At 56.6% G+C, this 26,191-nt stretch overlaps 4 protein-coding genes across 4 annotated transcripts; 1 reads left to right on the top strand and 3 right to left on the bottom strand.

Moving 5' to 3' along the window:
• Nucleotides 1–226: 226 nt before the first annotated feature.
• On the bottom strand, nt 227–1,904 carry EsH8_VII_000333 (X-domain of DnaJ-containing-domain-containing protein; the record flags this gene model as incomplete). Its single annotated transcript, XM_083270466.1, has 3 exons — nt 227–391; nt 448–1,733; nt 1,799–1,904. 3 exons carry the CDS (start codon nt 1,902–1,904, stop codon nt 227–229), a joined length of 1,557 nt encoding a protein of 518 aa, XP_083128023.1.
• A 941-nt stretch (nt 1,905–2,845) lies between these two features.
• On the bottom strand, nt 2,846–3,816 carry EsH8_VII_000334 (uncharacterized protein; the record flags this gene model as incomplete). The annotated part of the gene is made up of 2 exons (XM_083270467.1): nt 2,846–3,295; nt 3,373–3,816. 2 exons carry the CDS (start codon nt 3,814–3,816, stop codon nt 2,846–2,848), a joined length of 894 nt encoding a protein of 297 aa, XP_083128024.1.
• A 2,723-nt stretch (nt 3,817–6,539) lies between these two features.
• EsH8_VII_000335 (bifunctional farnesyl-diphosphate farnesyltransferase/squalene synthase) lies at nt 6,540–8,267 on the top strand (the record flags this gene model as incomplete). Its single annotated transcript, XM_083270468.1, has 4 exons — nt 6,540–6,595; nt 6,691–7,750; nt 7,863–8,024; nt 8,151–8,267. 4 exons carry the CDS (start codon nt 6,540–6,542, stop codon nt 8,265–8,267), a joined length of 1,395 nt encoding a protein of 464 aa, XP_083128025.1.
• A 3,569-nt stretch (nt 8,268–11,836) lies between these two features.
• On the bottom strand, nt 11,837–13,300 carry EsH8_VII_000336 (peptidase S8/S53 domain-containing protein; the record flags this gene model as incomplete). Its single annotated transcript, XM_083270469.1, has 3 exons — nt 11,837–12,351; nt 12,421–12,574; nt 12,653–13,300. 3 exons carry the CDS (start codon nt 13,298–13,300, stop codon nt 11,837–11,839), a joined length of 1,317 nt encoding a protein of 438 aa, XP_083128026.1.
• Between the last annotated feature and the right edge of the window lie 12,891 nt (nt 13,301–26,191).

Here is a 26,191-nt window from a genome sequence, read left to right on the forward strand (position 1 = left end):
TACGAAGCAGTCATAATCAGTAATTGTATTCCCTGATCTACCACTCATCCTAAATGGTGAGTGGGGAGCCAACTCCAACAAACAATTGTCAAGTAGCCTCGCCATTGTCCGTCTATCGCTGAAGTAGACAAGTCGTAACGGCAGCTCGACCCAGAGAAGCGAAGTCAAGTGGTGTGGTATCTCATCGTGCTCAACGTCCCCTTGCCCAATCCCTACTCGGCACATTCTACGCTTTCTCGGGCTTGGGAACGTTGGGGGCATCCTCGGCCACGTCCGCCGCGGCGTGCTTCTTTCCCTTCTTCTTCGACTCCTTGTCCTTCTTGATGGCCGCCTCGGCGACAAGCTGCTCGAAGACGAGGTAATCTCCCTCCTCCTCGGCAGATCGGTGGGCCTGGCAAGGTTAGTTGGTTTGCGGCACGGAACCAATGGTTGATGAGCGGCACATACCTTGGAAAAGATGTCGCCGATGATGACCAAAGCCTCAGCACGCTCGAGTCTCTTGGCCAGGGGGACCTTCTTGTCGTTCAACACGGAGTCGCAAACCTCACGGAGCACGCTCTGGATCTCGAACTTGGAACCGCGCCACGCGGCGGTGAGGATCTTGCCTGTGACGCGGCGCTCATACTCCGCCTTGCGCTCGTCGGACCACTCCTCGCCGCCCTTTTCTTCCATCCGCGCCATCTCTTCAATGGTTTGCTGCGCGTCGATGGCGGAGCTGATGGTGTTCCATGTCTCCTTGACGATTGTGCCCTTGTCCTTGACGCGGCTGAAGAACCCACCGATACCCAGGAACTTTTGGCTTCGGAGGAGCGCCGTGGCCTTGGAGAGGTAGGTCTGGCCGATGGCGTGCAAGATATCCAACCCGAAGGACTCCATCTTCATGTTCTCGACCTCGAGGCGAGTCTTCTCCTGGAAAGCCTTGGTGACGTCAGCACCCTTGTCGGTTTCCGTCCACACACTTATTCTGTCGAGGAGCTTCCGAGCGAGGGTGTCAACACGCTCTTGCCGCACGCGAGCGCGCTCCTTGTCGTACGCCGCGAGTTGGTCGCGCTGCTCCTTGCTGAGATTGCCCTTCTTCTTCTCCTTTCTGCGGAGCGACTCCTCTGACTCGGTTGTTCCCGCGACTTCCTCCGATGGCCGGTCCATGAGCGCCGGTCTCAAAGGGATCTGTGTGCGCTTCGTTGTTCCCGACGTGCCGGAGGGACTGGGTGATGATGTCCTCGCCTCGGCAGAAGCGGCGGGTGCGTTGGCGGTGCCGGTAACATCTGCGGCAGCTGCAGCAGCAGCGGCAGCATCCCGCGCCTTGAGTGCTTCCTTCTCGTCTTCGGCATAGGGCGGCGGGGGGGCGTCGGCGGTGCCTGAGGGGCCGGCAGCGGCAGCTTTCTCTGCGTCTGCTGCGGTCTTCTTGCTTTCCTTCTTCGCATCCTCGGTGCCGGGAAACTCGCCCTCGTCACCTTCTTCGCCTTCGGCGCCCTCTCCTTCTTGCATGGTGATATCCATGGTCGCTGTGAGGTCCTTCATGAGACTAATCTCACCGATCCAATCGACAAAAGCGTCGCCACCAAAAATGGAGGTGAAGAACTCGGCTGGGTCGGCGAAGCCCTCGGAGGGTTTCGCGCTGTCCTTTCCATACTTGTCATAGGCAGCTCGGAGGTCCTTGTCGGAGAGGACTTGGTAGGCTTCACCGATCTCTTGGAACTTCTCGTGGGCGGAGGGGTCGTTCGGGTTCTTGTCTTTCTGGAGCGTCAGATCTAGTGCCCGAGAGGTCTCTGGGGGAATAAAAGAGCCGTCGGCTTACCTGGGTGGTGGACAATAGCCAGCTTCCGGTAGGCTTTTTTAATCTCGATATCCGTGGCGGTGGGCTGCACGCCCAGCGTATCGTAGTACGCAGTGTCTACAACCATGGTCGCAAAGTCGAAGGGGTATCAGATGGAATAAATCTTGGTAGAAAGCGCAAAAGGCACGGCTTGTAGACAGGAAGGAGGGGGGAAGAAACCTCTGCTGCAGATCGCGGGGTGTTGAGGGTAGGGATACCGGCGATAGGGATCCAAGCAGATTCACCAGGAATCGGACGTGGTGGTGGTGCAGCCCAGCGATATTTTGGGTGGATTTACGTTTTCGCGGTGCCCCGCCAAATTACGTCGTTGGGCGAGCCCGTGGGTTTCAGTCAGCAGTCAGCAACAGCTGCTACTGAGCCTTACGGAGGGTGCCACCGCCTACCACCCTTCGTGTCCTCTATAGGCTGCGATCGCACGGGCGATTCCACTGCGGCCTTGGAGATTACGCGGACAGGGACCCGGTGGCAGGGATGACGTTGTACATAGCACAACGCAGAGATCTTCTGGCCTCTGTTTGTTATGCATTTATCTCGCAGACTTCGCCTTCTCGAGCGATGTTTGGGAGGGCATTTTGCGTGTTATCCAACCATCGGAGCAAGCACTGCCAGTCTTTATTTAGTATTTGCGATCAGCCACCGCGGCTGACGTCGTACCGCATGGGTGCTGTGGACGTATGCAAAGCATCGTGACGCACCTCAAGCTTCCCGACACCGACAGATCGACAGGAACCTGTGCGGGTTCTCGATCTGCACCGGAAGCTCTAGAAGCTCATGTAGCCCCGGACAACGCCGAAATGACCGTTACTCCGCACCGGCCACCCCGACTCACGCATACAAGATACAGCGCCCAACTTCTGCCCGATTGCGATTGAATTCATGCTATGCTACCTGTTTGAGCACATCATCCCATTTTTACTTTGGATTTTTCGTAGGTTATTTCCCCTGCATTCAACACTGCCCAAGCGACCGGCCGCCATATGCGCCAAACCCGAATATGTTTTACATTATTTAGTTAACACCGTTCGCCTTCATACGCTCGAAGCATCCCCTGTAGGCGTCGTGCACCTCAGGCACCACGTAGTTGTACTCCTTGAGCTTCTTCTCGAGCTTTGTGGTGTCGAGCTTGCAGTTGCTGCGGCCGGCCTTGATAACCTTGGACTGCTCCTCGAGCGAGAAGTTCTTCCATGTGAAGTCGGGTCGCACAATCTCCTTGAACAGGGAGAGCACCTCGTTGTGGGAGATGGCACCAGGGTTGGTGAAGTTGTAGATACCCGTGTCCTTGTGCTCAGCCATGAGGATGGAGGCAGGGAGGAGGTCGTGCAGAATGGTGTTGCTGTTGGGAATGTCAACGACGCGGTCGTACTTGGCAATCTTTGTGACGAAGTTGCGAGAGTGCAAATCGTCGCTGACAGGCATGCGGAGACGGAGGATCAGGCAGTTCGTGTAGTGCTTCATGACCTACAGACACGGCTGTTAGTAACACGTCTTTCGAGATAATGTTGGCAAGGCAAGGGGTCGGGGGACATCTGGCCTACCTCCTCAACGTGACCCTTGGTCTCTGAGTAGAAGCTACCCTTGAAGTTGGCAGCGTCGGTCTCGAGGTATCCGGCGCCGCCAATGGGGTGTGCATCGTCGTACTGGTAGATGCAGCCGGTGGCGAAGACGGTGCAGTGGATGCCCTTGAGGAAGCAGGCGTCGGTAAGGTTCAGGGTGCCGATGACATTGGACCGCATCGTGGTCTCCTTGTTGTCCTCGCACCAGTCGACGTTGGGACGGCCCGTGCAGCCGGCGCAGTTGAGAACGTGGGTGGGCTTGACCTTTTCAAGCTCGGCGAGCACGCCCTCGCGGTTCTCCATGCGGATGGTGGTGGTGTAGACCTCCTTGCCCTGTCCCTCGAGGAGGACCTTGAGGTGGTTCGCAACCCAACCCTCGCCACCCCAGATCAGGAAGCGGTTCGCCGAATGTCCGTTGGTGGCCATTGTGATGATGCTGTTTTCGGATTGTGTCTTTGATTATATCTCGTTATCGGGAGGGTCGTCGAATAGAGGGGTCGAGGCGGGACCTGTAATCTTTCGGGTTGCTGGGGTGGTGGTGTAAGTTTCGATTCGGGCGGGAAGACCGTCTGGACGAGGGGTTATAAAGCTGAAGACTGCGAAGGGAGAATGCGGCTGGCTGGGAGGTTGAAGGAGGAAAAAGAAAGCGATGGGGACAAGTAGAGCAATTTGTAAGACAAGATAATCTTAGGAAGGGAAGGGAAGGTTTGAGACGGGTTATTTATCTGGGGTAGGCATGGCAGGTACGACTCAAGGGAGAGACATAGACTTTGGGTTCAGGTACGAGTCGTATCTGCAAATCAGCCCGTGGTCTCGACCTCCCCTCCCGGCCTGAAAAGGGACGCTGGACACCACCACAGCAAGCAGCAGTTGACATTGGACGCCAGCTGCTCAAGTCGAGGTTCCCACCCCCACCTTCGGGAGGTACCACGGTCAACGTGCGACCCCGTAGCGCAACTTACGTACCTCGAGTACGAAGCTTACCGGGAGCTACGTTCCATGTTGATAGCAAAGCGTTCACGGAGGGGAGCATCCATTTCCGTCGACGCGGGCGTCTTTGTCCATGACTCTGCGGAAGCAAGCCGTGCAAGCCGTGCTCCACGGAGGCCGAACCCGCCAGCAACAAACGAGCATATGTACTGTTAGCAGGAGACCTAAGGAAAAAGTAGCTACTTGCTACAAGCTTCGACACACAAGTAGCCGTGGATGGTTGGGGTTTAGGATGAAGGGAGCTAGAACGGATTGAACACAAGGCTCCCTTGGGGATGCAAAGACTGAGACATTGCTGCCGCGAGGCTCACCGCATCATGCTCCCTTGGAGGCAAGGTGGGTGGCAATCGGGGCGGTAAGGAGAGCGAAAACGTGCGTGCGTATGTTGAGTGCTGCCGAGTCGGCCGTGGTGGTGGAGACACGGAGCCGCAAAAGAGCATCGATGGCGATATCGAAAGAAAAAGAAGATTGCCCAGGGGCTCGGCCGAGTTGCGTGTTTGTTTTGTAGATGCCGGGAATCATCCCATCTCAAAGCGCGCGCGCATTCGTGGTTCGGATGTCCAGGGCCATGAGGAAGGGGGGGTAGGGAGGCTGAGCTGTGAAATATTGGATTGATTGCTTCCGCACCGGGGACGTGGATGACATGCGTGCAATCGCAGAGGTGCTCTCCACACACACCTCAGTTGGTGCCAGCAACAGAGCGTGCGTGTACTGCGTGTGCCGTACCATGCCATGGTCATAGTCGATGTCCGGCTGCATCTGCATCGCTGTCTTTGTGGTTGAAACATTGTTGCAATGAGCAAGCCGAGTAGCAAGACCCGAACAACAGGATCAAGCCAGTCCCGAACCAGACAGAATAAGACGAGATGCATTGAAAAGGGAACCGGAAACCCGGAGCGTCAATTGCGACGGCAATGGCAATGGAGGAAAGCAGACGGGACCCTGAAATAATTATTCCAGCCATCCACCACGCATGCCCCGCAGCTGCAAGACAGAGGGGAAACTGGCAACATTGGCGACACTGGCTTACATATACTAGCGTGCAAAGGTTGGACCTACCTAGGTAGTGTACGGGCTACGTTGGACACCTTGGCTGCTTAGCTCTTGGCTGACTGACCGTCGTCACCCGCCATCTGCCAGTGACGGCTGGCTGTCAGCCAGCCCAATTGGCTCGCTTAGATTTAGCCGAGAAGCACGGCCGGTGCCCAGCACCTTCCACCTGGGACGACGTTGGGGGGGAAGAGACGAGAGGGGAGGAGAGGAGGGGATCTGGGGGCTGAAAGCTCTGCCGTTTAGCGCATATATCCGTGCCAGATACACTAACTACAACTGCATCGTACGGGTATAGTGGTGAGCGGCTAGTGGTCGATGGACGGGCGAGTCCCAGCGGACATGCACTGGCCGTGTGTCACTGTAGCATGGCGCCGCTCGCCGCCCATCCGGCACCGGCCCACCACCCAAAATGCCATGGCAGCAGTCATCAGCCAACCACCTCGCCCGCTCCCGCTACCGCTCTCGCTCTCACTGGCCACCATGGCACCTTTGCATACAGCCGTCCACAGCGCACCACACACCCGTTGGAGCTTGGCAGATCGTTGCATTTGGCCAATTTGGACAAGGAGCTGGGGTGCGCTGCAACTCCTTCCTCTCCGGTTGAATTGTCCTAGCCAGGTTGGCCTGCTCTAATGACAGCGGAGAAATCTTTCCTCCTATTCCCAGTCCTATCCCGATCCCTACTCCTATCCCATCCCTATTCCTGTTCCTGTTCCTGCCCGCGCTGTTGTTGATAATCCCCTCCGGCCGTCGTCACTCCAGCTCAGCCCAGCCAGCACAACCAGCCTTGCTGCCATCTCTTCACCTTGTCGAGTCCGTGTCCTTCTCCGCAACCCATCCGATCCGAATTCTTGGGACGTCGAGAAGAAGAGCAACCGAAAAGGAAGCAGGGAAAAAAATTAAGGAGACAGAAGCAAAGAAGAAGAAAAAAAACAAAGGACTACGACCATTTGCTGACTGCGCGCGCAAATTGATTGGCCCACGGAAATTACAGACGGTGAACACTACAACAACCAACACGACTTCGCCTCGTCGACGACTCCTCTCCTCTCCACTGCCATATCCGTTCTGCAGCCCACCGTCCGTCGCGACGAACAGCTGCCACCATGGGTGTCCTCAACTATGTGCTTCACCCCAACCAGCTCCGCTCCATCATTCAATGGTACAGTCTTGGCCTCTTCCGTCCCCTTCCCATGCCGCACTGCGCGCGCATTGCGCTGCCGTCTACCTGCACCGCGCATGCTGACCCGTCTGCAGGAAAGTCTGGCACGAGCCCGTTCACCGTCGCGATGAGTCCAAGGAAGACCCTACCCTGAAGGCGTGCTTCGAACACCTCAACAAGACGAGCCGCAGCTTCTCCGCCGTCATCCAGGAGCTCAACCCCGAGCTGCTGGTCCCCGTCTGCCTCTTCTACCTCGTCCTCCGCGGCCTCGACACCATCGAAGATGACATGACGATCGATATCAAGGAGAAGGAGCCGCTGCTGCGCCACTTTGACCAGTACATGGAGAAGGACGGCTGGACCTTTACCAAGAACGGCCCCAACGAGAAGGACCGCGAGCTGCTGGTGCACTTTGACGATGTCATTACTGAGATGAAGAAGATCAAGAAGCCCTACTACGACGTCATCAAGGACATCACCATCAAGATGGGCAACGGCATGGCCGACTACGCCCTCAACGCCGAGCACAACGAGAACGGCGTCTCCACCGTCAAGGAGTATGAGCTGTACTGCCACTACGTCGCCGGCCTCGTCGGCGACGGCCTGACCCGCCTGTTCGTCGAGGGCAACATGGCCAACCCCAAGCTGCTCGAGCGCCCGGAGCTCACCGAGTCCATGGGCCAGTTCCTTCAAAAGACCAACATCATCCGCGACGTCCACGAGGACTACCTCGACAAGCGCCGCTTCTGGCCCAAGGAGATCTGGAGCAAGCACGTGGACACGTGGGACGACCTGTTCAAGCCCGAAAACAAGGAAAAGGCCCTCGAGTGCAGCTCCGAGATGGTCCTCAACGCCCTCAAGCACGCCGAGGAGTGCCTGTTCTACATGGCCGGCATCAAGGACCAGAGCGTCTTCAACTTTGTCGCCATTCCCCAGAGCATGGCCATTGCCACACTAGAGCTCGTCTTCCGCAACCCCGCCATCTTCTCCAGCCACATCAAGATCACCAAGGGCGACGCATGCCAGCTCATGTCCGAGTCAACACAGAACCTCTTCATTGTGTGCGGCGTCTTTAGAAGATACATCCGCCGGATACACAAGAAGAATGACCCGCGCGATCCCAACTTTGTGCAAATTAGCGTGCAATGCGCCAAGGTACGTCGTAGCCCCGCGGCACCGTGGCCCCGCGTTTTTTTTCTTTTCTTCTTTCCTTCTTTTTTGTCCGTTTGAATGAAGCGCCAGCTCATAGCTAACCCTCGACGCGCAGATTGAGCAGTTCATCGACTCGCTGTTCCCGAGACAGGACCCCAAGCTGCTCGGAGATGCGGCGAAACAAAAAGAGCGGGGCGAGCCGGGTATGGACCCAGGCGAAGCCTTCATATTGGTCGGCATGGTCCTCCTGACCCTCCTTTTCGTCTCTGCACTTATGGTGAGTTCTTCCCAAAATTTTCTTCCTCCCAATTTCTCCCCTTCCTCCATAACAACAACACCAACGTTTCCTCGCCATCTTACTTCCCCAACCACAAAAATACCCCGACTGACCAAATCGCCTCAGATTGGAACGGCTTGGTTCTTTGGTGCGCGCTTCGACACGCTCTGGAAGTCGGACGGTGTCCACTGGCCCGGCATGGAGCCCAATTCGGCGCAGCCGATTGAGCACAAGGAGCTGTAACACCAGACAGACAAGAACAAAAGCTGTTCTTACGCTTTCATCTGACTTGCTGACGGTATATATTGACGAGGAGTTTTTGGTTGCTCGCTGCCGGTCTGGCCACGAGATATTGAGGAGCCTTTACTAATCTTGCTAATACAAACTCTCCCACGTGATGGGGATTTCGCGCCAAGACGGTCTGCTGTCAGGACGCCAGCCTTTCCGTACGGGACAGGTCCAATGTGACACCTTTCCCTATCTTTTCTTTTCATTTGCAAACCCCAACGAACCCAAGCACGGATGTCAAATTGCAATTCAGTCCCTCCGCAAGGTGGTCATGACTGTAGTTGTGCCGAAGAAGTGCTGATATCAAACCCCACCGGCAACGACCCCGTCCATAGCGCGGCGGGTACGGGGCGGGCGTGTCTTCCACTGTTCCAGGGACGCGCTCTTCTGCTCCGGCTTGCAAACATACTTTCCATATTTCGGCGTCTATTGTAGATGTGTGTCCTGTTTTCCCCAACCGTGACGAGTGCCTAAACCGCCAAGGTCGTCATCGCCGTCTGATTGACGGTCTCAAAATCGGGTGACAATCCCTGCCACGGCACCGTGTATACAAGGAGAATGGACCAGCCTCGCATGCGTCGGGTCAACCCGTCTCTATTATTCTGCCAGGTTTCCTAAAGGAAGGAACCCCAGAGAAGAGAAGAAGGATCCAAAACAAATCCATGATTGCGCCTTGTGCCGGGTAAACCGCTGTGCAATCAAGATACGACGACGCCCCCGAGCCCAAGGCTTGGCCAAGAGCACACCGAGGCAATGCACAGAGCAGGGCGGCGCTTGGCTGCTTGGCTGCTCGGCCTCGCGGGCGCATATCAGACGAAGGTCTGGCGTGGGGACCCGTCTGCTTGCCGGCCGCGGATGTGTAGGCGCGCTCGCGCTGCCCCCTATGCGTCTAAGAAGGACGCGGGCCAGCAGAGGACGAAGAAACTATTGTGTTCGTCCGGGGGGCAAGGTTGCAGGACCTTTTGTTTCTTTTGTTTCTTTTGCCGCGCTCTCTGTCTCTCTCGCGCGCGCGCACCGATTTCGTCCGTTGGGTGTTGCAGGCCGCGGGCGAGATGCGGCTCTTGGAAGTGTTCTCGGCGTTCATGCGGCGAGACCAGGGTCAACCCCACGGTCTCGTCGCAGCTGGGCGTGTTGGTTGCGCTCGCTTTCTCTTTCACCACCCCCTCTCACTCTCTTTCTCTCTCGCACGTCGAGACACACGCAAACATGCAAACATGCAAACACATCGTCCGAGGTACTCGGGTACTCCCAGGCGCACACCCCCACCCCTTGTTTGCTGGCACTCCCCTAGTGAATGGCCAGCTCCTGGGCTCGGTTTCCCGTTATGGCAGAGCAGGAAGGGCGAGGAAACCCGGTTTGGCCAAGGGGGGGATGGGGAAGAGAGTTAGCAGGATTATTAATGCCGGGCTGACTCCTCGCGAGTGCCTCGCGGGCGATTCCCCTTTGGCGCCGAGAGCTGAGAGAATCTCCATGTTACCGCAAGAAGGAGACGTGCTTCATCGACGTTTTGGGAATGCCTCTTTCCCCCGTCGGTTGTGGATTTTTTGATGCATCTTTCCACTTCTCCATCGATGTCTTCCCTTTGCAAATGATAAGAATACGAACGGGGACACAGTGTTCGCTATTGCGGTTGGACGTTTGCTCGTTTTGAGTCGCGGGCCACGGCGCGTCGTCGCTAAGACCACCCGCTCACGTGGTGCCTCTGCCGAACAACGGCGGAACCAAGACTATTTGAGGAGAAGGACGATAGACGCTTCGAGCCTTCTTCTTCGCGTTTGTCCAAAGGGGAGGGAGGGGGGGGGCATAAAAAACGTGTTCGTGTACTGCTCAGTTTCCCCGTCCTCCCCCTCGCCCTCCCCCAAACGCTCAAAAACGGTCAAAGGGAAGTAGGTAGGGTGGCCTATTATGCCCACTGCTCAGGTGTGTATGCATGTTCTATGTCTGCGTGATCCGTGAGCCCGAGACTCTTGGGAGATCGGACGGGACGGACGGGGTTTTAGCTCGTGCCCGGTCGGCCACATGCTGCCATGCTCTCGCTGCTCCCCGTTGCTGCACCACCTCCCTTCTCTGGCTTCTCGTCTACCCACGCTTACATCACCGTCCCAAGTTCGTTTTCTTCGAGTGCTCAAAGCAGGGGGAGGGGGGTTTAAAATGGATCGGGGAGGGAGGGCAATGGAACACAGATCCGGAACCCGTCATCCGCGCACGGGTTTGCGGGCAAAAAAAAAGGAAGAAGGGAAGGGCCATCAACGGTCACAGCCCACGCGCGTTTGTCAGAGGGCAACCTCGGACATTTTGGTTTATGGTTTTATGGTTTTACCCCCCCTCCCCCTTCCTCTTCACTGTTCTACCGCTAACCTTCCGCCCCCTGTCTCCCTATTGGCCATCCTTTTCAACAGAGCACGCAGAACGTAAGTAGGTTGTGCGTGAGGGAGAGAGCGAGAGAGCACCTGCCCATCTCCCCGAAACTCTCTCTCTCGCCCCCTCGGCCCTCGCTCTATTCCACGCTAGCCCAAACACCCCGAGTTCATCCCATCATCGTCGCGGACAAAACAAACACGGGAATACCGGTAGACTCGGTCGACCACTCGTAACATTTTTCCCTTCACGTGCTTATAGTTTCCAGTCACACACACACACACACACACACACACACACACACGCCCTATCCAAATGCCCCGATATGTCATGGCGTCATTGACCAACAAGTCAAACTTGACTGAGGAACACCCCTTCTGCAAGGGCTACGTTGGCAGCTGCAGTCAGATTCGGAGATTGGGCAATCGGCCATCTCGCAGGTTGTCAGATTATGGTTCGCGCGTGATGCCAGAGGATAGGAGGTATGACAGCCCGCCTCCGTCCCTGCTCGCTCAACGTCCCCGAAGATGAGATGTCGTCGTCGAACGGCTCTTGACATTATTGGTGGCTGGCGCTGCCGTGGTTGGAATAGCAGCGATCAAACATAAACCACGGTGTTCACGGAATACGCAAGGACGGCCGGCAATGTTTTGAACATGGATGAAATTGAATAACGTCCGGAGCTGTCTGCTCTCATTACCTATGCTCTTTGCTGAATAAATACAAGGTTTTGGCTTGATGAAAATAAAAAATGAAAAGTTCAAGAAACTTCAAGACAAAGTAAAACCCAAGACTGAGAGAATGCTACGAGGAAACCAGCCCCCCGTCGAGGGTTTTTTTTTTGTGTTTTGTCTTTTTTATGCTTGTTTCTTGAAATGCGGTTTGAGCCTCTTCTGCTATGTCTTTCTCTCTCATCTTTAGATACAGTTATCCCCCGAATCCGGGTTGATGTGGATGCGTTTTGTTTTGCTGTTGGGCCGCTCGCCATGCATTGTTTGTGCGAATGAATGGGTATCCTCTAAAATGCCGTGAATTTTGTCGTCTCCCCTCGAAAATAACGCAAGAATAGTGTCGTATTAAACCAAGGAAAACGAAAAAATGTCAACTGGACGCCATCATGCGTTTCACTCTCTCGAGTGGTTTACCGACTGGGTAAAACCTCCCATTTAGAGCTGTCCGTTGTTGGCAATCAGGTTGGTGGTGCCAGCAGTGTTGCCCTGGACGGAGGCGCCGGAGGCCGTGGCGAGAGCGAGCATGCGGTCGGTGAGGGCCTTGGGGGTGTTGAGGTTCTCCAGGCTCATCAGGTAGGCGGCGAGGCCGGCGACGTGGGGAGAGGCCATGGAGGTGCCGGAGAGGGTGTTGGTGGCGGTGTCGGAGGTGATGCCGACGGACAGGATGTTGACACCAGGAGCGAAGATGTCGACGACGCTGCCGAAGTTGGAGAAGGAGGCCTTCTTGTCGTTGCGGGCGTCGATGGCACCGACGGTGATGGCGTTGGCGGCAGAGGCGGGCGAGGTGTTGGAGGCGTCCTGGTTCTCGTTACCGGCAGCGACGACGGGGACGACACCGGCGTTGTTGAGGGCCTGGATGGCGCGGTTGACGGCCTGGGAGGCGGAGCCACCGAGAGACATGTTCATGACGGCCTTGCCGGTAAGGTTCTTGGCCGCGACGTCGTCAATGACTTTTGTGGGGTTAGCTTCTGGGGCCCCACGTGCAAAAGGGGGTCGATGGATGCGAGGTCAAAACTTACTGAACTGCATGCCGTCGAGGACGCCGGAGTTGGAGCCAGCACCATCGCCATCGAGGACCTTCACGGCGACGAGCTTGGCGTTCTTAGCAACACCGAAGGTGCGGCCGGCGACCGTGCCGGCGACGTGGCTGCCGTGTCCGTTCTCATCAGTGTCCTACGGTGTTCACATTAGCCTCTGGACCCGTCTCACTCATAACCACTTCCGTAAGACACAAAAATTCCTAGCACTTACCACATTGTTGATGAAGTTGGCACCGAAGGTCGCGCGGCCCTCGAACTCGGAGTGGGTGGTGAGAATACCGGTGTCGACGATGTAGGCGGTGATGCCGTCGCCTCCAGTCTGGTCGAAGACGTAGCCAGTCTCGCCGGCAGTGGCGTGGGACATGCGCACGAGTCCCGGGGGCGCGTTGGTCTGGGAAACGGTGGCGGACAGCTTGACCTTGGCGTCTTGCTCGACGTAGGCGACCTCCTCGGCGCTCATAACGTTCATGATCATGGAGTCATCGGCCTCCATGACGGTGGCGCGCCACGCGTTCATCTTGAAGTTGCGGGTGGAGGTGCTGAGCGAGCGGCCGTCGAGGCTGCGCTTGCCGATGTTGCGCTTCTTGATGGCGGCGGCGAAGGAAGACATCTTCAGGTCGATGGCGTCGTCGTCGAATGTGCTGTTGTAGACGACGATGTACCTGTTGGCGATCAAGTCGTTGGCGTTGAGGTTGGAAATGGGGACGCCCATGAAGGTGCCAGAGTCGGTGGTGCTGCTGCTGCTGCTGCTACTGCTGCTGCTGCTGAAAGCCTTTCCACTCAGGCCGCTCAGGCCGAAGAAGGGGGCGGCCAGGGCGGTGGGCAGCATGGCTGCGAGGAGGGCGGTGGTGCGAACCATGTTGGGCGAGGGGTTTGCGGTTGGTGGAGTATGTAAATACGGATGTTGTTGATATTGAGCAAGGAGAGAGAACCCGGGATGAGAGCTAGCTCGTCGTCGTCGAGGTCGTCAAATAAAGTAGGTTGAAAAGAAACGAAAAATATGAGACCGCTGGTCTATAAACTGTCGGAGTTGGTGGTCGACGTAAGAAAAATTCTTGTCGTCGAGGCGAGTGGGAGACTCGGGAGGTTGGGATGGGCGTGAAGGAGCGCGATGCTGAGAGTAATAAAAAGAAGGATTCGGATACCAGTCACGACACAAAGCCTTTGTTTACTTCTCAAGCGATTCAAAAAAATGCCCAAACCAGGTGAAACAGGAGTAATAAATGAATAGGCGAAGAAGCGGAAGAGGGTTGGGGTTGTTTTAGCTGACCGGCCACACGAAGGAACGCGGGATGGGATAGGCTAGAGGAGGTGATGAGGAAATAGGGATGGAGAGAGGATGTAATACAACAAGAGAGAGAGACGGAGCAAGAAGAAGTAAGAGACGGAAGGCCAAGCACAGCAGGCCACGATGGAGGTTGTGGACAGTAACTTAAGTATAACGACGGACGATGGAGAGAAGGGGACGGGGCCTGGGTGGAAGGTGACCGGGGGTTCGGCGGTACACCAAGTATCGGATTGACCTGGCCCTGGTTGTGCTTGGTGCTTGGTGCTTGACCTTGACCATGACCTTGACCCGGGGGCCTTGAGGTGTGTGGTCTTGGGTCTTGGGTTCCTGGGTCCTGCATCTTGGGAGGGGAGGGGGGGGGGGGGGGGGGGGGTGTGGATGGATGCTGGAGCAGGACAAGGTATGAGAACGAACGACGAATGGGTACATGATGGACAAGGGACGGACGGGGGGGGTGGAGGGGAGGGACTGTGCTCGACGGGCCAGTGTCAAGGTATCGAATTTTCTCTGCACAAAGGTGAACGAGCCCCAGGCCGCAATGGGGGGGGTGCAAGGATCGAGAGCCGAGAGGGAGACAAGAAAGATGGACGCGGACGCGGACGACGACGACGACGACTGACGACTGACGACGCCGTGGAAGACAAAACAGAAACGACGGAGAAGAGCCGACGACGAAGGCGGCGGGTGCGCCCTGCACCAAGGAAAGACAGGACATGGCCAGATGGGGGAAAGGGAGAGACGTAGAAGGGGGGCGCGGTACGTACCTGCATCTGCATCTGTATCCGTGCCATGGCCTGCTTGCTTGCTGGCTTTGCTCCCCATTTGGGTCGATGCATCGATCCGCAATACGCTACACTGGCCTGGCGGCGGTCTGGGACAGGGTAATTGAGCAGGGCCTACCAGTCAGTCACTCAGGCCGCCCACTTACCCATCCAGCGAGTGCCGTGCATATGGCAGTACAGCACAGTACAGTAGTAGCCGTTTGGCAGTATGCACACACATACATGCACACACACAGCGCACTCACCAACTCACTCTCTCACTCACTTGTCTACATACGCTCTCTATCCCTCTTCTCTGTGCCTCTCGCTCTCTTATGCCTAGTTCCTGCTGCGACTTGCAGTCGGCAGTGTCACCAAGGTGAGAAAGGGTGCAGAGGGAGGCACCGTGGGTACCATCGGCCACGCGCCATCTGCCTGTCTCATCTTGTCCCGTCGGGAAAATAAAAAAGAGGATCAGCTCTCACTCTCACACACACCACACACCAACACTCGGCAGTAGCCCGTAGAAAGAGCGTCCTAGTCCTAGCCAGGCTCACGTATGCTCGCTCTATCATGTAGTGTATCCGTAGTGTGTGCACTCTACTTTGAGGCGTTAGGGTCTGCTCCTTTATTTTCCTTTCTTTTTAATTTTCCCGTTTTTTTTCCCTCCTCCTACCCACTCTTTTTCCTCTCGGGAGCAGGCCCCTAGGGCCGCTGACACTAGTCTAAATCGAGGCGCTTCACCTTTTCTGACAAGAACCGACCGGGGTGGCCCCTGACTAAGGGGAATGGTGGCCGTTGGCCCATTCTTTTTCCCATTGTGATTTTTCGAATTCTTTTTTATTCCCCGTCGTCGTAGTCGTCGTCGTTGTCTTATTCTTTTTTGGTCTGCCTCCCCCCACCGCCCCCTTCGTCATGTAACATTTCTGGCTCGCTCGTGTCGATTAGGTCTCGTCGCTTCCCCCCCTTCCCCCAAGCTGTTTAGCAGTGTCTGTCAAAATTACGCTATCCCAGCCCGCCTTCCTAGTGGCTCTCTCTGTCCTACGTAGCACACTGCCAAAACGCACGAGGAGCGCGTCAGGTCAGTAGCGTCCGGGATTACTCGCTGTGATGCCCGGGGGGGCCCCGCGCGAGCGCGCCACACCACGGCAGTGAATGGCGGACCACTGGCGAAGCGGCCACGCACACACGCAGCGCTGCATCCATCCCGAACGCCCCCGTCAGTGGTGACGTGCGGCGGCGGCGAATGGATGGGATGGGCGGAGTCCCGGGGTGGGGAGTCCCCAAGGTATAACGCAGGAGTGCGGCCAGCCGGCGGGATAGGATGATGGAATGATGGATAATGGATACCTTCTAATGGGTGAATGGGCGAGATGTGGGCGGGTGGTCGCTGCCTCACTGCCTCACTGCCTCGCTGTTCCCGCTTGCGACTCGACTCGCTACGGATACTTGCCTTCTTTCTTTCTTTCTGCTGTTCTACTCGTACATGGTTGGAAATGTACGTCGCTCGACCAGGGGTCTTCTCGGGAGAGGGGAAACCTCCGTCATCAATTCTCGCATTATTTCACTCTCTTACTCGCTCTAGTATGTACCTGCTGGAGGAATGCGGGTGGGTGCAAGCCTACCCTCCAGCCCCCGGTGAGAATCCAAATTGTGTAGTGCAACCCAGCGCAGATTAAGATGTGCACTGAAGAGGCTCTGCAGCCGGGTTGTCTCAACGCTCCCAAATGTCCAAGAGCGGGCACGGCAGAGGCGCTCTAGGGGAGGGCGTCCGGCGCATACCACCCAACGCCACCCCTCCGCCTCTTCGAAGTACGAGTTCGCAGCAATGCCAGAATTTGGCCTGCGGCTTACAGCGGCTGTAGCAGGTAGGTAGGTACAGTAAATGAGTGCCGCAGCCACGCGAGCTGCAAGAATCCCCATATCAAAAGGTGTACCGGGGGTAGATGGGATAAGGAGCGGGCCCCTAGGAGAGGGAAGGGGGGAGGATAAGCATTGGCGGTCTGGGAGAGGCCAGGCGCTGCAGCTGGCTGACAGCTTCCCGTCTGCCTGTCTGTTTGTCCGTCTGTTGAGGTCATTCAGTAATCTGCGAGCAGCCCAGACGGATTGATGGATAGATGGAATGCATGGATGGGTGCATGCGAGATTCGAACGCGAGAGATACGAGACACACTCAGATGCTGCTAGCGTGCGACACCCTCTTCTGTACCTTGCAGGTTGTTTGCCCATCCCCCCAAGTCCATAGCAAAAGCAAACAAAATAGAGAGGGAAGAAAAAGAAAAAAAGGAACCCTCTCAAAACTCTTTCTCGACAATGGGCACAATTAGTCGCCTCCTTCCTCCTCCTTCTCCCTTATGTCTCGGCGTGCCTTCCTCGAAATTTTACTCTCTTTTTTATTTATTTTTTACAGCAAACAAACTTCTTCAGGGAAGGAGCTCCCCCAGCCAAGCCAGAACTACCCTCCTCTATTTTTCTTTTTGCCATCTCGCCCCTGGAACTGGCAGGCACACACACGCACGACACACCCAGCACGGCGCTAGGGGGATGAAGCAGGTACGCGAGGTACGTACCGTATCTCGATACACCACACTACATGTCGCAACGTGACGGCCACGGGGCTCACATGGGTATACCTCGGTACAGGAGGTACAGCAGTACATTTGTACATCGGTACTTCCACTGTCCCATGTCTCCGCCGATAAACCACACAGCCGGACGGGGTCTAGGCCTGTTCGGGAAAGGCGCCAGCCCGTAGCGGTTCCCCCTTTGGGCCCTGCGGCAGCCAAGCGCGCTTCTGAATGGCCGTGCCAAGTCAAACGAGCCTAACAGCGCCCTGGAGACGCTCGTCGTCGATCCCCCCGCTAGCGCCAGGTTTCGAAAGAGAGTCGACCCCCGGCACGCCTGGCCCATTTCGACTAAATCTGTAACGTCCAAGTCCAGCGCCTCATGGCCTCGACTCCATTCGTCTATCGTCCCCCCCAGCTCCTCGCCCCACGTCCCGTGTCAAGCCTCGACGTCCACGCCTGCTTCTGCTTCTCTGCCTACCTATGTCTCTGCCTCTGCATCCACCTGCCCAGCTCCGTCTCAGTCTTCGCCTGTCTCTACGTATCGTGTTTGGCCCTACTGTATGCAACTGTGTTGTGTGCCTTGCATCGTCTATCTGAACTGCCGTCCCGTAACCTCGTGTCCAGATAGATCCCTTATCGGTATCATCTTGTGCGCACCACCGTCTTGTCCTGTCACGTCCGAACATGCTGCATCATGGCCTCCTCCCCGTTTGCGAAAGAGAGCCCCTTTGCCGGGGGAACCCCGACGCTGTCAGTCGAGCCCCGGGCTTCCCAGCATCACCTGGCCCTGCACTGCAGCCATCTCGTCCCTCCCTCGAGGCCCAGTGCGTGAGCTAGCAACGTACCGACCAAGACTCTTGTCTGCGCTCTCCGTTTTGGCATTCGTCGAACTTGTCGGCGCCGTCTTGGCCTTGTCTCTATTCGCATCTCTGTCAGCTCCGTAGTGTGCATCATCGAATGTCTTGACTCTACGCTATTCCTCTGGGCATGCGTCTGTCAAACACCTCCCCTCCCCCTCCCTGGCCTGGCATTCTCCGCTCCTCTGCAGAGTCTCTGATGTGCAAACCACCGATGTGTGCAACCCCCAAAATCTACCCTGGATATGCCTGGATCCCCAGGTGCAGCCATCATGTAAAGAACGAAAGACGGAGAGATCAGAGATAGGCTTCGCATCTGCAGCCCTTCAGTCGACCCCGTCGTCCAGTCCCCCTCCACACCCTCCCCCCCTCCCCAGTCTCAGCTGTTCGTTCCCGTCACCGACTGGTCCAGACGGACTCTGCACCCCAGGACACAGCCTTTTCTTACCATGACAGTAGTTAGTATACGGCCATCCATGTCGGTGCTGTCACTGAGTGCCGTCCCCCACAAGTTCCCTCCTGACGCACGCCCACTTGCGGCTTCTACTCCCACCGCAGTCCGTTGAGAACTCAACTCTAGCCACCACCTTTAAGCGAGTATAACCTACTCTCAACTCTCAAGCACGAGGCGGGCCTCGAGATGAGCAATATAATTCCCCCGCGCCAAACGCCGCAAACACCGGCGGCTGCGCCATGGCCGTCGACGAACGACTCAAGTGGCATAGCGTCTGTGGCCTAAGCCCTGCTTGGCCACCCTTGATAATGGCTTCTCGATATTGCTACTCAATGCGTGGGCAGACGGGCAGGCGAGGATGCATGGTCGTCCAAGACCGGCACCATGCAGAAACGAAAACAACAAGACTGCTCTCTCGCTCTCCCCTCTCCAGGAGGTTTGGTTTGGAAATACGAATCCCCCCCCCCCTCTTCCCCTCGAGGAGCCTGCCTGCCCCGAAACCGTCGAAACCGTGCCTCCTTCGCTACCAAGCCCCGGGGTTTGGACTTGGGATTGTCGCGGGAGATTGACGGGCGTCTGTGGTCTTGTTTGACGTGACGTGCCCCCCCCCTCCTCTCGCGATGGGATCGAACCGTAGTGCGGAGAATAGACCAGAGGCGCAACCTCACCTTCCCCAGACGTCCCCTGCACCCGTCCGTCAGACATCGTCCGCCTCCTCCCCCCGGAGCCCCTTAGATCCAAGGGCCTGTAGCACAGAGCTCTGTACGGGAAAATCTTGATGATCCTTTGTCGCAACCTCCTCTCCCGTCCAAAAAAAGAATGCTAGAGGGGGGAGGGGGATGCGCCAAGACCTCTCCCGTCGTGCAGCGTTGCCTTCGTCTCCAGGCCAAGCTTCGAGGGCCCAGGTGATATGCAGGGAGGGCCGACTTTGACAACGGTGCCACCAAAGACAAGTGCTGCGTGTGCGCTCTACCGCACTGTTCCATGCGTCGATTTCTGGTACTAGTCCGCGGCTGGCGGGGGGTTCCCACCCATTCTTCAAAAGTGAAGGGGGGGGCAAGAAAAGAAGAAGAAAAAAAAGACAACCAAAATATATTCATTCATCAATTAGACGCCGGCTGGTCGAGCATCCAGCTCCTGAAGCTGCCGGGCTTCCCTGCAAGACTGCGAGAAGAGACGATCGGGCAAGGTTGCTCAGCCCTTCTACCCTATTTAGCGAGTTAATGCACTCGCGGAGCGAGACAAAGCTGCCCAGCGAGCTCGCGCCCTGGCCCCCGTCCACCTTGAGGCTGTACCGTACTGCCCATGTGTGTGGCGCGAAGGCGATACTGACCCTGCAGTGCGTAAGCGTGTTCGACGTCGAGTTAATTTCGAGTCGCAAGGAGATCGACGGCCGGGGGCAAGAGCCGTTCGCTGGGCCCCCGATGGAGGATGAACCCCCCTCCGAAATGAGGCGGAAGGCGAGAGAGAGCAGGGTTGCTCCGTCCCCGTCCCCCGGCTCCGTGCTGACCTGGCCGCACGACCCGCATGGCGGCTCCAACCCGTAACGGCGCAGTCTGCCGGGCACTCAATCTGGAGGGCTGGATGTGGTGTAAATGAACTCTGACACGACTCACCATTCGTGGCGGGCGGCCACTGTCAGTTTTTTGGGAGGGTCCCGGCTCGATCGGGGAGGAAGGTTCGACGAGCGTGGTCGAGGAAAGTGGCAGTTCCCCTTCCGGGCTAGCGTCTGGTAAAAAAAAAAGCACGGCCACCCCTTTAAAGATGGAATAATTCCCGCCCGTCTTCGTAATCTGGCGGCTGACGCCACTCATTGGACATTGGGGGAACAATTACACTATATTACATGGCACGTCGCACGAGGGAGGAGCAGGAAAGGCCGCGCACGTTCGCCCAATTTCGGGAGCATCCCCATCTCGGAATGGAGCGATCTGCCTCCCCCTCCCCGTGGCTCTCTTGGGATCATGGGCCCCATGCTCCTGGCCGTGGTTCGCGCGCCTTTGGTGCTGAGTTGTCGTGTACGAAGTACGGAGTAGTTGTGTAGTATAGTGTGCGGTTGTGCAGAGGCATAGACAAGATGGAGTGAGTGCCTTGCATGCGCCATTGGTCAGCCATTTGCCGATGGTTGTCTGACAGCCAAGGCCTTTCTGCCGCTTGCGCCGATTGGAAACCGGTCAGAGGCTCAAACAGCCAGCCCACTCCCCCCGGACAGGGAGACAACACACGGGCCACTGGCCAGCTTGTTGAAGATGCAGCGATGAGGCATTGTCGGGATGCGGGAGGGAAAGACGCAGACCGCCATTCTGACATTCTGCGCTTCCTGGTTTTGTTTTTATTTATTTATATCTATACATTCTTCGGCCGATGATGGTACCGCGCCTCATGGTGGCTCTTCCGCCCGTTTGTACTGCCTTCTGTATTCCGTAGCTGTATACCACGCCATGTGGGAGCCATACTAGTGCCAGTTCGAATCAGACGAAATGTATGGCAGCAAGCAAGCACTTGTCCAGCTCAGGATACTAGTTCCCTGTATCCATGGTTTGCAAGCAAAGGAGCAAGACTTTGACAAATAACGAGAGACGTGCCTATAAGGTTGAATTGCTCCCCCGAGATGTAGATATCGCGCGCACGTATTGGCTGGGAGGAGGCAACCCGCCTAAGCCGGCCTTGCAAGGCACAGGGAATATAGGTTCTCTCGGCGGCGGCCTCTCTGCGTGTGGCCAGCCCTAGAGGGATTGCCGGCACGGCCTTGGCGGGCATTTTGCAACCGAGGAGGTGGCTAAGGCCGGGACTCTCTGTAAGGCGGCGGGGGCTGTTCGTGCCGTGAGGACCCTATGAAAGGGATAGATTAATAAGAGTCAAGGTTTATGCCATGATCAAAGGAAGTTGGAACAAGGCGGCGGTGGAGGCGAGTGGTGGTTGATTTTGCGCGGCTGGAGGAGAGTTTCGGTTCTCCATCCAAAGACAGCAGAGAGATGAGCGGGACGCGGGTGAGGCATGAAGAAGCACACACACAGAAAAAAGAAAAGAAATCAACGGTAGAGGGCGACCCTATCGGGAACTTTGAAACTGCATGGTGTGGCAGGTCTGGCCGTGTTCCATTGGCTTACTGATTCGACATGACAACCGGATGAAACATCGACAGCCCTTGACAAGTCGTGCGTCTCGAGACAGGCAGGGATGATGCACGCCTTAGATACGTACAGAGCCTGGTTGGCCCGGCCGTGTCCTGGTTGGACAAGGGGGGAGTGGGGAGCCTTCGTGGAGAGGCCATGAAAGAAGGACGAGGTGACGAAGCTGCTCCAACAACACAACACACATGCCATCCCATGCTATAGTGCGGCTGACGTCCAACGTATAGCCCCGATGGGTTATTCCAGCTGGATGACAGGCGCGTGGAAGCATGCATCTGCTGGGTAAAATCTGGAGTTGTCTGTGAACCCATGGCCTCCCAGTTTTTGAGACCTTCGCAGGACTGGACCCGTGCTCGAGTCTGCTCCTCCAACAGGTGGAACAAACCATCGGGCGCCAGACAGGTTTGACTAGCTGACATTCGACGAACCCTTGGCTGGTTGAGCCGGTCATCAGTCCACTCTGGCTGTCCGCCACCGCAGCGAGAGCCCCGATGGGAGATTTGAGGGGGGGGCGCATCCCCCGTCACGATGCAACTCTGCAGGCAAACACCGCTCGCTTCGAGGCAACGTCGCTTGTGCCCAGTCGGTCATCCATTGCCAACTACATAGGTAGAGCCGCCGGCTCCGCCATGACATCCCAGACCCGAAATAAGGTAATCTGGGTTGCGGATAATATTATTGTTGGAACATGATAGCCCACGAGGATGAGGCGCCGTGGGCCACCGCTCGCTCCGAGAAGAAGGTAACTTTTTTTTTGCTTGCCGCCCGGCCAGCGGCTGGGCAAAACCCACATGCATGGATCGGCGCCTTGGAGATCTTGCAATCTCTGCCTTGACTCTTTCTGTGCCAGCCCAATATCTGGCGGGCCCTGTGGTCTGCCGATCGCATCCAGAGTGTTCTAAAAAATCGCTGGCCCGTTCTCGGAGGCTCATTTGTCAAACTCGGGCTCTCTGGAGCCGTGAACCGGATGGATTGACCTGCCGGCAGTCGGTCGGTTGCAGTCCAATTGACACGACGTCCCGAAGGTCTCTCTCTCCTTTCCTACTTGCTGGCCGTCACAGATACAGTCGATGAACAACACGAGGCCACCACGGCGGGACCAGCCCGCGGCGCAGGTGTTTCCCGACAGGACGGACAGGAGTGTGGCCCTCGAGGTCGGACGGTTTCAACAGGAGCCCATTCGTCATCCTCCCTCTCACATCAGGAGGCTGCTCTTGTCTGAAGTTGCCGCGTCGCTCTCCGCACGTTTGTCTCCAAAAGCGTGCTGCTGCTCCCTTGCTCGAACACCGCCAAGATTTTGGCCGACCTGCATGCGGTTTCGTCGGTCAGCCCCAACGCCCCGTTGCACCTCACATGTTGGCAGCTTCCTGGCAACTTGAATCACGGCGTGCGCGTCGTCGACGAAAACAACAACAAAAGGACCCAATATTCCCAGTGACGTGGTAGCCCGCATTACAAGTCCGACGTTTGATGCCGCAGCGACGGTGCATCCGCACCCCGCGATGGCCGTTGGTTTGTTGCGATTACGCACCCCATGTTTGCGGGTGTGGTCGATCTAGTTTATGGCCTGACGCCGTAGATTCGTCTCAGCAATCGGACCGGAGTTACCGTAGAGATCTGCCGGTTCGCACGTCTTCGTCGTTGCCTCAATTTTTTTTTGTTCTCCCTTTCTCTGAAACCATTTTAATAGCAAATTCCTGTCTGGGATTCTGGGCCGATCCATCGTCCGCAGCTGTCATTACGGCGTATGTTACTCGGCGGCCGACGACATCGCATTCTTGGGCTCGCGTCCGCCGCCGTGCGCCATCCCGCGTTCATGTGTCCTGCTATTTAAAGACACGCGCAACCCTCCACAACCTGGTTTGCAGGGTCCGATGCTTCGCCTCAGGGCGATCTGTGGTTCAGAAGAGCCCTAGTGGCATAAGGGACACCACGGTTATCGCAAATCTTGCGACGACGCAGGACGTGTCGTTTCAATAACGTGGGTTGACTTTTTCTAGACGTTTACGCCGAGATGGCGATCAATCAGGCATGCGAAATGCAGGCTGTCGTATCTGCGTGATGTTCGACTCAGGTACGCTCTAACTTTGGTCACGGCGGCCCAAGACTTGATTCAAATCCCGACAGCTTGGGCGTCGCAGCCAAGCCAGCGAGAGTCAGCAGGCGCCTCGGAATAATTGATAAAGAGGCTGTTTTCTCTGTTCCACGTCAAGTGATCGATGGCTGCGACATTGGCATTCCAAGACGACAGACATTCTTGGGGTCGGCGGCCCTGGAGGACCGCCGCGTCATGGCCCGAGTTGATATTGCTGGTCAATCTTGGAAACCCGCGCTCCCGCCGAGGGTCGGAATGTCTGCGCCTGGGAGACGGCCGTGTTGCTCTGCCAGCCCGGCCAATTGAACATTTGAACATCCGAACCTTCTATTGCCAGGCATGGCGAAATTGGGCGTATCATTCGGTCAAGGTTAGACTCCTGCGGTCACTTCAACTGACTAGATGCCCCGCGTAGCCACTTCCCCGCGAGAGACTGTTGATTGCAGCAGCTGCCATGCCTGCCGTAGAACAAGTTGAAACGGTAGAAGGAAGGTTGGCAAAGCCTATCTGAGCAACTCAATCGCAGTTGACTTTGTCATGGCTGTAGGGTGCGGCCGAATTATCCCGTCTGTATCATTTCATTGCACTCGAGGGCCGGGCAGGTCAACGACAACGAGGACTAACAGCATCCTGCGCCGGATATTCCTACATCTCAAGGGGTTTAGTGAATTTCGCGGCGATGCTCGACGTTCGGCAACTGCTTGTTGCAAGGGACTGGACACGTTTGAAGCAAGAGTGTATTGACAAGAAAGTGACGAAGCAAAAGCTAAAAACAACAGATTACCTGGAAACGAGGTGAGGCGGGATGGGATGACTTGCCACTAAGACTCGTGGGCTGGTCTGCAGAGTAGGCGGTTGTTGCCTCTTTGGAACTTTCTTTCGGTTCGGATTGGGCGTGGATGAGGTAAGCAAAGCGGACCCCCAAAGGCAGGCGCGAGTAAGGGGAGATAAGGCGAGAATGACGTGCCAGGCTGCTGAAGGGGGGGGACCCTGATGATAAGGTGAGGCGATAAGAGAGATGTAGGAAACCCCGCGGGAGGAGACTGACAAACCAAACTGAGAGTGGCATGTGGCGCTCGGCTGATGCGCGCGATGGGCAGTGGGTGGCGGTGCAGCGGAACCAACCAACCAACCAATTGCGGGCCCTCGGTGGCTAGGCCGGACTGGATGGACTGGTCCGGGTAGTATGGTCCTCGTCGCTCTCTGCAACGGCCCGGATACAAACATGCACGCAACGGGCTGGATTGCAGCGCCCAGCAGGGCAGAATACCGGACGGAGCTACGGACTGGGTCATCATGCCGACCTGTGTGCAATGTGCAGTACTATGTATGGATGCATGGTGGGTGTGGCTCAGTTTTACGCTTCCAGGTTGGAACTCGAAAGGGCCTGACTGACTCTGACGCTGGCCCTGACTCTCGGAGCCCGTCACGGAAAGACGGCTGTGCACGTCTCATGCGCGAGGGAATCCTGCACTGATGCGTTACAGCCAACGAGGAGTTCTCGCCTTCTGTCTCTCTCGTCTCTCTGCGCTGGGCCGTATCTGCATTTGATCATGGCATTCCGAGGTGCTAGCTGTGTTCTGGTGTTTGAAGTGCACCTCTGCTTTGCGTTCGCCCGCATTTCACAGACCGTGTATAGCACATTCTTGGCTCACCTCACCTCGTTGTTGGTTGCAACCGGCACCCAAAAAAAAAATTAGAAAGGGACGGACGGGGGTGAGAAAAAGGCTAACCTCGTTGCGAGACTCATCCGCTGTTTTATTTTCCTGGCCCTCAGCACTGCAACCCTTCCGTCCCAACGTGAGTGAGAAAATAAGCTACCGACAGCCGTTCCGTGTGCCCTCCGTTCGTCATATTCCTTGGTTGCTGGTTCGATTCGATTTTCCTTCCCCCTCTTCGGCCCTGGTGTCCCCTCAGCAAAGAAGCAAGCCAAAAGCAGACCACCTCATCAAACTTGTCTTCTCAGTCTTCTTTCTCTTCCTCTTCATCATTGCTCCTCCTCCTGATCCCCTTTCTCCTCCCCCGCCCCCCTCTCTGGACCTCATTACGGATACGCTTGCCGTATATCGTCCGTCCCTTGCAACGTGTGCCGGGTGCGGAACACACGACCGCAACCACGCCACCCCCGTCGACTGAACGCCTGCCTCACCACCGCATTACCGTAAGGTACCTTAGTAGAGACGTGCTCGCCCACATTACCTGACCGTCCCTTACCGTACCACACCGCACCCGCCCTGCGCTGCCTCACCTAAGGTAGCCTTTTTTGCGCATCCGTCCGCTCGAACACTTTCCCAAATGTCCGGCGCCCGTTTCATTTCCAGACACACACAGCATTAAACGCACTTCACTTTTCCCTTCCCTTTGTCTGCTCAAGGCACCTGCCCGCTATTGTCGACATTTGCTTCCATTTCACACAACTCATTCTCTCATCTTCGCTGCCAAACGGCCTTTTTCGCCTTCTCGCATCGCCTCTCTCCCTCTCTCCCTCTCTCTCTTTCTCTCACTCTCTCTCTCTCTCTCGCTTTCTTATCAGCGCTCCCTATTGGATCCTCCTCTGCCGCTGCGCACGCGACCAACAACCGCGTAAAGTGGCT

The sequence above is a fragment of the Colletotrichum jinshuiense genome, chromosome 7 (genome assembly GCF_051148585.1).
Source record: "Colletotrichum jinshuiense chromosome 7, complete sequence".
Taxonomy (NCBI): Eukaryota; Fungi; Ascomycota; class Sordariomycetes; order Glomerellales; family Glomerellaceae; genus Colletotrichum; species Colletotrichum jinshuiense.